The 13,310-nt window shown below is 46.3% G+C and overlaps 1 protein-coding gene across 1 annotated transcript in view; it reads left to right on the forward strand.

The window, feature by feature from the left end:
- MOSPD1 (motile sperm domain containing 1) overlaps positions 1-13,310 on the forward strand; it is a 371,546-nt gene that overhangs the window by 140,014 nt on the left and 218,222 nt on the right. The window contains exon 2 of the mRNA XM_069612820.1: positions 5,899-6,151. Within this exon, the coding sequence (XP_069468921.1) occupies positions 5,998-6,151 (154 nt within the window). The 5' untranslated portion in view covers positions 5,899-5,997. The remainder of the gene's footprint in view (positions 1-5,898; positions 6,152-13,310) is intronic.

Below are 13,310 nucleotides of genomic sequence, written 5' to 3' on the forward strand. Positions count from 1 at the left end.
CACTGATGATCAAGCGCACTGTCATACTTTACTGTGAAGCACACCATCTCAGTAGGTCAACACAATATCAGCAGGCTAGGAGCCAAACACCTCCAGCTGCCTGAGAAGGAGAGGCATGCTTTGCTGCAGACCCACACTCTATAAAAACATACTGTGATGATGTTCCCTGCCTAGACCTTAAGGGATGTGTGATAGCAACACTGGGAGTGAAGACCCACCACTCGCTAAGTGATATGAGACCTGGGAGCATCATGGGAGATGATTCCCTGCCCACCCCAGAACAGACGGAGCATGGAACAAAAGACTGGCACACAGTACATGGTGCCACCACTGCCCCTTTAAGGAGTCAAACCTAGAACGATATTTTGAAATCTGTGGGTCCTGTAGGTCCGGATCCCAGGGTGCTTGATCTGTTTTGATCACACTCATAAGCAGAAGCACTCAGAAACACGCTCACCGCAACCATGGAGAAAGAGCAGCAGAGTGCAGAGAAGACACAGCCTCTCCCTCCCGACTCCACCAGCAGGACGCAGTGTGTGCATTCCCATGTACAGGACGCTGGCAGATCCAAGATAGGAGACCAGCCTTTTTGAGGCTCGGTCTGCGTTAAGAGAATGAATTGAACACATCTGTGCTCTTGAAGCTTCAGCAGCTCAGCCAAACCCTGGATAGGGTAAGGAAAATGATCCTGCTCGGCTGCAATTGCTTACCGAAAGCTTGGCCGTATGGGAGGGAAGGAAAAGCCATAAAAGACCACCCAGGGATAATATTAGTGTGAGAGTTTGGAGTATGACAGGGGAGCAGTAAATGAGCAGAGTAGTTGGAGGTGCAGGGGAGTTGGAGGTGCGGGAGGAGGTGGTGTTGCAAGAGGAATTAGATGAACATAAGGGATTCGAGGGGAGAAAGCAGGAGAGGTTGGAGGAGGAGAGAAAGCAAGAACGGCTGAAGAAGGTGAGCAATCAGGAGGAGGCGGGAATCCAAAGAGGTTGGAAAAGTTGAAGAAGAGGGAGAGTGGAAAACCACGATGGGATAGGAAGGTGGAGAATATAGAAGGAGAAGGAAAGGCAGTTGAAAGAGAGAAGGAGCAGGAAGTGACACCGGGCTGGTGCCTTGGAAGCATAAGGCGCACACCAGACCAAGACAAGGTAAGGCTGTCTGTTGTCTGGCGGAAGTGGGAGGAACAAATGTGTGGCAGAAAGTTAACGAGCTTGGACGATACCCAGGTTGAAGGCTACAGACATAGGCACGATTGAGTACTGACTCAGCCAGCATAGGTGTAAGAAGGAGTAGGGTGGTTGTAGGTTCTGGGCCACAAGACAGGGCAGTGAGCCAAAAGCAATTTGGCCCCTAAAAATCCTCCATGACACCCCAACTCTGGGAGATGCTGTGGAACCTGTTTAAGAATACTGTAGAGCTGCAACAAGAGTACATGAGACATCTTAGCAATGCTGTCCACCCAGTGGCCTACCAGGTTAGGCCACACAACATCAAGACATCATTCATCGGCACAACTCTGTACAAAAGACAGTAAGTGAAACCAGGGAAAGACCCAGAGAGACATTTGGAGAAGCAACGTTGTACATAGTCCAAAATAAACCTTTTGAAATAAATCCGAGTTCCGTCCTCTGTGAAGTCCACTTGGTTTCATGACAATTCCTACAATGGACACAACTGCATTCAACCCGGATCCAGCAACAACCAGTTGGAGGCAGTCATGACTGCTTTATATAGCCCAAAGGAACACCAATCATGGGGAGAGGGTGACCTGCTATTCTGAAACACAGACCTCCGACCTCTCCCGTTCACTGCTTCTGAGCTTCATAGGGTTTTTGCATTTAAGCTCAAGGTTATGAGTGTGAAGAAAGACTAACAGGAAGTCCCCCACAATTCATCTTCCCTCACATCCCTTTCTTTGGCATTGATTGTCAGCCTGCTGGCTCATGTCATTGGAAGACTTGCCATGGGTCTGCAATAGCGTGACCCATTCGTGAATGAGGGGGTGCAAGGATGCAATAGCGTGACCTGGAAAACACGAAGAGGGATTAAATTGTATGTGGTCTGCAACAGCGCTATCATAGGGGTTCTCATGCTTACAATGCTGAAGGCGAGCGTCCCCCAGATAGCACGATCCTCCCCACAATGAGAGACAATAATGGACTCTCCCAAGATGGGAATAGGACTAGGACAAAGTGCGGGTGAGCTTAAATGGGAGTTTATCAATCAGAATAAGGCATGCAAAGGACTCTGCAAACTCCGAGAGCGCTCTGTCTGACAATAGCAAAGACAGGCGTATATATTTACAAAAAGCGTCATAAGAACCTACATGCTATAGGGGGCACAAGTTCGTGGGGATTGGGTGGCGACGACTAACTATAGGTGCTGCTGCGATGTGGTTTGCCGTGGTCGGTGGACGTCACTGGTTACCCTCGTGGGCTGGGCTGGGCCGGGCAGGTCAGCTGGGCTCATCCGGACGGTGGTGTTGTGCCAGCCGTGACCAGTGTCAGTGATGAACGTCTTTCCTGACTCTCTGCCCTAAGGCCACGCACACCGCAGTCATTCCAATAGGTTATTCTACAGGTAAATGCAACACAGGAGGAATGCACCTAGAGTAGGGTCTTTTGGTGATACATCAATACATGGTTACCATCGTCCTGTTGACCGGGTATCATAGGTCGCGAGGTTGGGTCTCAGGGCATGGGACGGGCTGTCCGAGTTATCATGTCTCGTTAGAAGTCATTATGAATGTGTTCCTGTAGTGTTGCTATAATATTGGGTGTCCTAATTTTACAGGGGCCATTAACCTAAGGTGAGCCAGTGGGTCGTGGAGCCTAAGAAAGGGCGCCTTTGGATCTGTGTTTTAAGGCCGGGGTTTACTGCTGGGTTGTAAATAATTCAGGTGGCAGGCCGTGGCCTTGGGTGCTGCGGGGGAATGTGAATGTTTGAAGCGGCTCCAGTCGAATTGGGGGAGGTGGAGCAGAGCAGCACAGGCCTCTGCTTTTTCGTCTGGCAGGCTTCAATGGGAGGAAGGGGGAATGGCCTTGCATATGCTCACAAAGGTATTTTCCTCGTGTGTTGCAGATTTAAGAGGAAGAGACATAAACATTCACATAATATACAATACTCATTGAGTCTTTTCAAAGCTTATGTTTTGACATTGTTAGTGCCTTTCACATGGCCATTTCAAACGCGTTACCTATACGCTAAGTATTTAACATCCACAACATTTTGTTACATTTTCTATACATGTGCGGTAAGCGAGGTAGTAGTAAGGTTGGTGGAGCACGCAGGAACAACCCGCTAATAAGACTGACGGCAGTGACACATAGTGAGCTTGGACGTACATATGGTGCATTTTCGTGCATCACTTACATGAGCTCCCAATAGGGTTGTATTTGTCTTCCTTTGCACTCTAGCAGCATTAGTTCAGTTATGGCATGGGACCTTGGGGTGCAGTCTTATCGGTGAAACACATAACATGAAAACCCCCGGGACACTTTCACTATTTGCGCATAGTTACGGGGATGTGGGTACTTCATCCCGAATGTCATATAAGTACACATTCTGCCATCTTCATGGAGGTTACAGGTTTTTAGTCAGAAAGGCCATGGAGAGAAAAGTTTCATCACAGGTGGTTTGCTCATTAGTATTTGGGGACTCTACTTTTGTCAGGGGACCATTTTACAGTTCTTTTACACCCCGGCCCTGATGGCCGGGTCATACTGGGAACAGCGATACACTGCGGAAGGTGAAATGTTACAGTGTTGGTATCTAACACTAGCTCATGTCCGTCTGTTCGTGGGAACGGGCTCTCAGCGGATCTGCCAGAGAGCTGCTGCCACAGGGATAAGTGAAACTCTCCAAGGGTGGGGGCCGCGCTGTGGTGCACAGGGCTCAAACCATCTTTATTTCACAAAATGGTTTCCAGGGCCTATCTAAATACAGCATGTTTGGTCAATGTCTTCAGCCAGTGGCCCACCCACCACCTGGGCCCTGGTGGCAGGGGGAACCCCTGACGAGCCATGGACTTCACAGAGGGGAGAGGATGCAGGGGAGGGTGGTCTCTTGGATCAATCCTCCCATACAATGCCTTGTTTGCATTTTGCAACAGCCCTGCTTCGGCAGGGTGACCAGATTTCCAAGACGAAAAAACGGGACGGCCAACAACATAAAAGAAAGACTATCCCCTCTCAGTCCACCCATTACCACCCCTCCCCCAACACACCCCCACACACCTCCACAACACAGACCCACACTATTTCCAGCACTGCTCCTCTATATAACTAATATATAATATATAATGTAAATTGTGCTTGTTTGGCAGTGAATGTTAGCATGTTAATTAAAAACAAACCTAACCTTTCCTCTGATTGATATTACAGGACTCAGTGTCCTATTCTTTCGAAACCAGTCTCTGTGGCACAGTCAGTTAGTGAGTATTTCATACCTGAAAGGTTGGCGGTTCGAGTCCATCCTACGATGTCAAAATTCTGAAACTGGTTCAATGTAAATTAAGTTTATAGTTGTTGTTGCCTGCCCTCTGCTCAAAACCGGGACAGGGTTTTTAAATTTAAAAAACTGTGGGGACGGGGAACAGTGAGCCCGATTCCGGGACCATCCCTACATAGCCGGGACGTGTGGTTGCCCTAATTTTTGTGAACACTACCTGGGAGACAGAAAACGCAGGAGGAGCTGGGTTAAAGGTAGTGGCAATTAGGGATCAGAGTAAAAGTATAGCTCATAGGTCTGCAGTCTTTGGCTCGCCAGATGTTTGAACTACAACTCCCATCAGCCTTAGTCAGCATAGTCAATGATGAGAGATCATGGGAGTCACAGCCCAAATTATCTGAGAGCTGTAGATTGCAGACCCCCTTTATAGATCTTGCATATTCTGAGGTTCTGTCTGGAATGTGGACTGCCTTCAGATATGTAAGGACAGTGATGAGGAATGGGGACAGGAGGTAATGCTCAGCTTTTAATGTGGTCTCAGGCTGACTTGTTCCCATAGGCTGACAGAGCTCTCAGGCACACTGTAAAGTGCTTAAAATAAACACAACTCATTGTAAAATGTAACATTAATAAGAAAATGGTACGTAACTGCTTAACATCTACTGTTTTATTTCCATAAGAAGAACTACAAAGTGACATATCTGTTTATCCAGTAACAGACCTCATGACTCATGAAGATTTCTTTTAGGACCTTTCTAGATATGCTTTGGTTTTAGACTTTGGGAGTTTGGTATAAGGGAGCACGTGCAAGTCTGAGATGCCCAATAGCATCTCCTGATTTGCTCCACCACAAATCTTTGGGAATCAAGCCCTAAGATTCTGAAACTGGAGAAAATCAGAGCACACCTTTGAGCATCTCCCCTTTGCACCTTCCACGTGACACCTGATTCCTCAAGCTTAAACCTGGAGCAAATCTAAAAATGCACGGAGCCTCTTTGAGATGCCATTGAGCAAATGTTTGTGAATTGCAATTTCACCCGAGCCTCTCGGTCATCTCCAGATTTTCTCTAGTTTGGAGCTTTATGAATCAGGTAGATGGTAGCAGATGCAAATCATAGATGCTTGCTGCAATCGCCTAATTTGCTTCGGCGGAAATGTTGGTGAACCAGACCCGTAGTATCTGGGAACAGGTCATTTGAAATGTGCATTTGTGGTCTGAGCGCCAAGGAACAAACCAACAAAGCCTTTGGCACAGACCTCTGAAGTACTAGCCGCCAGGATACAGGAGCTGTCTGCCCATATTTGTGGAAGTGTTTCTCAGGGTTGACAAATGCGCCCTAGCAACCGTGAGCAAATGTCAAAACAGTATATCTGGATTAAATCTCTTATTGGAGTAGGTAGTGCAGGCATCATGGAAAATATTGATCATAAATCTAAATCGTTCTTTTGCAGAACTGCCAAAATGCTCTGGAGTGCTTAACCGCAGCAAGTTCAGAGACAAGAGGATTCCCGATAAGAAGCCGCCACCAAAGACAAGAGGAGTCTGTGCCAATGCAGCAACACACAAGGCAGCCAGAGCTTGTGGAAGGAAACCTTCCTGTGTTTGTTTTTCCAACAGAACTTATATTCTACGCAGATGATCAATCAACACACAAGCAGGTCTTGACGTTGTATAACCCTTACGAGTTTGCCTTGAAATTCAAAGGTGAGTCCTTCAATAATTTCCCTCGTAACACGACTGAAGTTTCCTACAGATTCCTGCGGTTCCCAGAATTGTTTAAGTAGCAAGTTATTTATAATTTGATTACAGTAGGATTCCTTAGTGAAAATGTGTTTGCTGGAAACCGTATGTGCCTTAAATAGCTGCTAGAACAGAGATGTTTAGAAAGCTTGATGAGAGAAAGGCGCCACTGGATGGTGTAAATATAATGGTATTTGTGGAGTTTCATTTTGTAAGCCTCAGAGATCTTCGAAGCGAATGATGTCACAATACCAAGCCAAACTTAATCAGAGGGGCAATTTAGAATTCAAATGGTGGACGACCGATGATGATTTTTGATAAGTTGAACTAGAATGATTATCTTTTAGTAGGTAGCCCTCTAAGGCGACATATGGTTTGAGAAAGAGAGTTCTGGGCCCATACTGCCCTGATGGTGAATTTCACCAGCATGAGGAAGAGAGATGGAAAGTTGAAGACCTGAGGGCAGCTCATATAGCAATCTAGAGTTTGGAATGCTGAAGAGGAGGCAACCACAATACTGCGGGTAAGACTGCGGCGCAGCTGACTTGGGCACTGCAAAGACTCACCGAAACTGAAGGGGCTTTAGTTTGTGTATGCGTTCTATCCCTGGTCCCCAGGCATAGTGCCCCCATTCCGGCAAGTGGAATGGGGGGGCACTCCACCTTCTGGAGACCTAGCCCTTACGATGTATGGGGTGAGGGTGCCAACTACACTCCAAGCCAGTGCTCCAGATGTCCTGCCAACAATATGATGTGACAGTGGTGGAGGATTCAGGCTGTTACATGGAGGTTGAAGCAGTCACGCTTGGATGTGGTCATGTACCGGGGAGAAGGTACACGCAGTGTCTGAAATCTGCAGACTTGAAGGCCCCAATCTAGCGTGGAAGCCTGAGTCTGTATTGGATTAGGCCACTCTCCTCCATGTCACTAAGGCAGGTGATTAATTTAAAAGCCATTGGTGGACATCTGTTTTAAGGGACCACTGACTCTCCCGACAGTGCCACTAATGTGTGGCTCCTCCAGGCCATAAGAGCATCCCAAAGCACGGCACGCGCATATAGAAAAAGGTCATTCTTTGCCATCCCCACTTTGGGAGAGTGGTCTGACAACACAACCATACGATAGAGGGCGCAAGTGAATGGAAACACCCATGCGTGGCAGTAAGCAGGTGGAGAAAATCCGTCCAATCAAAGTGATGCTCTGCATGGAAATCAAGCCAATGACAAACCAGCAGAAGAAGAGACTACGAGTATAGAAAGTACAGACTTCTTTCATCCAGCAGAGTAAGGTCTGGATCCCCTGCAGGAGCATTGTACGCCACTTTGCACGCACCCCTACATGCTCTGAAACTCCGATGGTGGTGATTTGACGAAGTATAAAAGTCTATTAACATACAATCTGTAAAATACTATGACAACGAAGTAACACTTGCCATATTTATACTGCTGCCCATAAACTGAATCGTCTTTTAGTACTTAAATCAGTGTTATTATTACCAAACTCAAAGGCACTTATTTTTCAGTTCATGTAATGGCGAAAGACTGTGTGTGCCCAGCTGCACATTGCTTCCAGATCTCCACACTGGGGGTCAACCCTCTGAGCTATGTCGCCATGCCAATAAACACCATCGTTTGTAGAAAAATCAGGTAGGATGTCTGTAGACTACCATGCCCAAATATCTCAGAAAGAGAAGAATGACATTACAGTCAAATCATGTCTAATATGCTCAAGAATACCCCATGAATCTTCAGTGATATAGGCAAAGGCGTTGCTGGGCGGGGGGCTGAGGCGGCTATAGCCCCGGGTCTTTTGGTTGTAGCCCCGGATAGAATCTCAGGGGCTACAACCAAAAGGCTAGCTAGCCCAGAGTCCCGACAGTCCAGACATTAGGGTAGCCCCGGATCTCTCCCAAACCTAGCAACACCCCTGGATATAGATTCCCTAGGAAAGTGGTGACACACACGGGGAGCAGTCGAAAGGGTGCACACATTGCCAAAAATAGTGATAATGGTCTGGTGACTTCCACTTCCCTACAGCTGTAGTTATTGCTTGGACAGAATACATGACACGAGTATCATTAATGCACTAGGGCACGGGTTGGAATCAAGGTGAGTGTGGCCGCCATCAAAAGACCTACCTTGAAAGCTGTTGCTGTTAGGAAGAAATCCACACTGTCTTGCTGCACGAGCGTTATGTTGGAGTGAGTCAGAATTGCGCCCCTAGTTATCAATCGCTCAAACATGTCTTCAGCCCGCAAAGCCTCTCCTTGCACTCTGACCAACCTGATAAATTAATCTCAGTAAATTGATAGGGTGACCAGATTTTCAAGATGAAAAAGCGGGACGGCCACCAACATAAAAGAAGGAATACTACCCACACAACACCCTGACCCCGACAGCCCCACCACCCGTCCCCGCACCCCACTCCCTTCTCCCCCACAACCTCCTAGCCCCAGCCGATCCCACAATATTTTCTGCATTTTGACTGTGGATGTAATCATGTTACCAACAAAGGAGCTTTTGCTCGGATTGCTATTATATGCCCTGCTCTTATGCGATGCCCAACTGGTCTCTGTGGTGCAATTAGTTAATTCCTGTCAATGATCCCTGCAAGGTTGGGGGATCGAGACCATCCTGTAAAGTGAAAATTGTTTCAATATTACGGAAAATTCTTTAAATATGACAATGTTTATTTATTTTATAATTTTTGGCTAGCAAGGTGTCACCCCTACTTTCCCCAAAAAAACGAAACTGCCTCCCGCCCCTATGACCCCACCATTCGTCAAAACCGGGACAGGGTTTTTAAATTAAAAAAAACTTTCTGGACAGGGGCACAGAGGGTAAATTCCGAGACAGTCATTCCAAAACCGGGATGTCTGGTCCTGGTCCCCCCCAAAAAAATGGATTGACTGGAGACTTGCTGAGTATCCTTCATCCTTCGTTACTTTGAGCGCTCATCTCTCTCATTAAGAAATCATACGTTGCTTGACCAAGAAGGGTCCATAGGTCATACAGCTATACCATTTTGAGCAATTTATTTCCTGTAAAGTGGGGGAGGGATAGTGGATTGACATGATTTATGTTAGAACTATTTTTAGAACTTCTTTTCATTAAGTGTTTACATCCAATAAAACAATGAACATAACATAAAGCAAGCAATTGGAATTGTAACTGTAGTTTGACCTGTGTGTTTACTAAGTGCAAAACAATGGAAAATCCTCCTCACTAACGTGACAGGGGGTTTAGATTCTATTAAAGACAGGAGGCGAGTATTATGCATTACAATCTTTACTCTGCTGAGCCCACAGCAGCAAAGAAAAAACGTTTACAAACAAAAAAGTTTCAATAACACAACTAAATAGAGTTCAATGCAAGGGGGACTCCCCAATGCATCATGGAGGACAGGTCATGCCCTGCAGGGGACCAATGAGCAGGGACCCTCCTCTATATATGTCCTTTACTCTAAACCCAACTCCTCTTACTGCAGCTGTCTTGCACCAGACGCCCAATGTAACGATTCCACTCCATAGCGCAGAGAAAGGATAAAGCGAAACTGGAGGGATCTCAACCTCTCCGCAACCTGAAGATATGACAAAGCTCTTCTGGATAGGACTTCTCACCCGAAAGCTGAAACAATATGAAATAGAACAGGGTGGGTGTGTGTAATAAGAAACAGAAAACAAAGGAAGGATGGGTGGGATAATACTCACCTCCTGTCTTTAATAGAATCTAAACTCCCTGTCACGTTAGGCATGACAGGAGGCTTCATATTATGCAAATTGAAAGCCTTTGCATCCCAATAATCCCAACCTGAGCAATACACTTGTGATAAAATAAAATAATTCCAATTATTATTATTATTATTCCCATGACCAATCAGCTGCTTTGATAATTCCCTCCCCACAGGAGAACGTCCTAAACACTATAGCATCTTCAACTGAAGAACCAACGGAGTAATTAACTCCCTCTCTCTGCAAAACCTACTTAATCAATTTGGTCCAAGGGGCAAGGGACCCCGCAATAGTGTTCCCACAGGAATAGCAGCTGAGAATATTAGGGGTTAAGTCCAACTTAAGCATTTTAAAACACTTAATAACTCATACATTGCAAAATGTTCTGGAACCTGGATAATAGATGGAGGAAACCCTACGGTTACGCCTTCTGGCAATAAAAAAGTGATCTCCCCGCCCCCCCGGATTCAACTGTCCATATCTAAAGGACTGATACAGGAAACGCGCCTTAACAGGAAAGAAGAAAACACCTGGATAACTTTGAAAAACAGTTGTAGCACAGACAATCCTTCCTTGGAAAGGCAAAAATGCGCTAATCCAATACGATGTAATCGTTACCTATAAGAAAACACCTAGCTAAGGGGGAACCCCAATGCCAATGGACTTGAAGGTCCTGCGCACCAAGTACTGCCAAACCACTGTTTCCACCCTTAGCGACCATGTCACGCTGAGATAATGGCAGTTAAATGCAATCATCGACATGTAATGTTACCCTTTGGAAACAGCTCCCCCGAAACTACCTATTTCTGCTATAAGGGAGAAACAGAAGCAAAAATGTGAGTCACATACCTACTCACCGAACAGTTGCCAGCTAAAAGAAACAGTCTTATTAAAGGCTAACCCGAAGTCCTTGATGACACAGATAGAGCAACCTCGGAAGCCCCAGCAAGAGATGAAAAATATATATTTTAATGAATAACAGAGAGGAACCCTTGAAGGGACCATTCATAAGAGAAAATTGTCGGGGCAGAGATAGACCACTGGTGGAGAGGGATGATACTAGAAGATGTGCACTGTAAAATCCTATAGGGCTGGGAACCCCCGGCCCCCTTCCCCTGAGAAAGCCAACAGTAGCTTTGCCTTCTGCTTGCGCAGCTGAACTCGGAACTCTTGCTATCCTGGCAAAGGAGGAAAAACACACCAAACGGAACTGAGCAATCCCGGAGGAACAGTCTGAAGACAGTGCACTGGCACCCACATTCTCACAAGGGAAAAAGAGAGACCACTCAATCTGAACTCCAACCGTACAAGATCATGGCAAAGAGAGAGTTAATAATTTAGCATTTATATAGCGCTACAAACCCTCAGGTATCTGAGCACTGCTTATTATTACCCACAGTGTGTAGTGCTCATTTATCGACTTCGGAAGGATGAAAGGCTGAGTTTGGCCCTGCCGGGATTTGATCCTGCGTCAGCAGGCTCTGCACAGATGTCAAAGCGAGCGCTCTACTTGCTGTGTTACCGGACCGGCTCTTGACTGCAACAGAGTTTGCTAACAAATCCAAAAGGCTAATCTAAATGCGAGAATGATAGATTCTCGCAAAGATGTTTGGAACAATGACACAGAAGGAGCTGGCCATCTGCCCATCCAGGTCAGCTAATTGAGGGAAAACCTCCCTTTCCAGGGGAGAAGATGGATACCTCCTTCCAGAACCCCTTGGAACTGAGGTGAGTTATCACCCTCTTCATTAACTTGGTAAAGCACCAGGGGGCTGATGGGAAAGGCCAAACTGAAAGAGAGGGACATTGATAAGAGTGAGCCCACACGTGGAACTGAAGAGGAAACTCCTGATGAGGAGGAAAAACAGGAACCCCCAGCACTCATCCTTGAGGTCTAACATGACCATATCATCCACCAGGAGACAGGAAACAATGAGCATAATAAACTCTTTCATTTTAAAGGTGCCACAAATAGATGTTAAAACGTTCAAGTTGATTATTGGAAGTACCCCTTGTCCCCACCCCCAATTAGTGGGAGCAGAGTTATCTCATTCACAATTGAGAAACCGTGAGGGACGCTGGTAACACCGCCCATTCCAAAAATAAGGTCACTGACCCTCATATTAAGAAACTTGCTTGACTTAGTGACAACTGGGGAAGGAGGCAGGGGAAAACTGACAGAGGAAGTGCGCAAAGTGGATCCTTGTTAACCTACAGCAACCCCAGGGATTTGAGGTGAACACCTTTTTAGAAAAAACCTGGTTAACACCTGAGGCATTACAGGAGACATCCTAGGTCTAGTAGGACTCCTGTCGGCACAATTTCTCCAAAGGAACAAAAAACACTGTGCTCAAGCCCCTCGAACAGAGGAGTAAATGTGCGCATCTCTTGATGCGCCTTTTCCCGGATAGCCAGACTTAGGAAAAAACACCCAAAAGAGTGGGCTCTATTCTCCTGAGGAGCAAAGATCTTAATAAAAGCCACCTGTCCAATAACAATTTTTGGGTGAAGTCGTACAGGAAAGGGCTTAAGTCATCCTGTGGCCATGAAGGCGTTTCTCGATGCCGAGCAGGCAATCGCTCTTATAATCCAACCCTTCATGATCCGCACATTTTCAAGTGCTAGTATTATAATCCGAACCTGGAGGCACTGTATTGTTTTACCTCCCAGAGGAATGCGTTGCCCTTGAGCAATCCTACCTCACATGAGGGGTATTTATGCCTCTCCGTAAGAACAGAGGCAATGGCGTTGCCGAGCAGGCAAAAAGATCTCAATCAAGTAGCACAGCACTTGCTCATCAAATAGGGAAAATAGAGGTTACTTCCCTCTTTAGCCAGTTGAGCAAACTGGGTTATATGTGACCTAAATTCACAGCTACCACTCCTCCTTCGTAGGGTCCTTCCCTTTTTCCCCTAGGGCAAAGAAGGATACCAAGGACTATCCTATCAATGGTGAGAGGGTTAGCTCACAAAACAAGAGGATGGCACTGCCTCCCAGGACCGTCCCTTTGATGTGGGAAAGACGGCTAAGCTCTTTAGCGCCTTTGTGAAGGTAAGTATGGTCCTCCAAATTATCTGTCGCAGAAACAAGGACCATGCAGTAGCAGAGATATAATAAGTAAACAGGCTATGAGGAACAGACCAGAACTGTGGGTACTCCTCCTAACCTGCGTACCTGACCCCTTTTAGGGGAGGAGAAAAAAACTAAGGGAAGTAAACGGACTGAGATGTCCTGAACATACCTAATAGAAAAAAGAGAGTAACTAACCAGACATTTTCTCTGTAAAGGGACATGAAATATCAGGTTAGCACAGGATTGCGTCTGAATGATGGCTGGATAGGAAGGCCCAAGCCCCCTTTAGGTCTGTTAACGACCTCATCCACCAACCCCTGTC

The sequence above is a fragment of the Ambystoma mexicanum genome, chromosome 5p (genome assembly GCF_040938575.1).
Source record: "Ambystoma mexicanum isolate Mex_15411 chromosome 5p, UKY_AmexF1_1, whole genome shotgun sequence".
Classification (NCBI taxonomy): Eukaryota; Metazoa; Chordata; class Amphibia; order Caudata; family Ambystomatidae; genus Ambystoma; species Ambystoma mexicanum.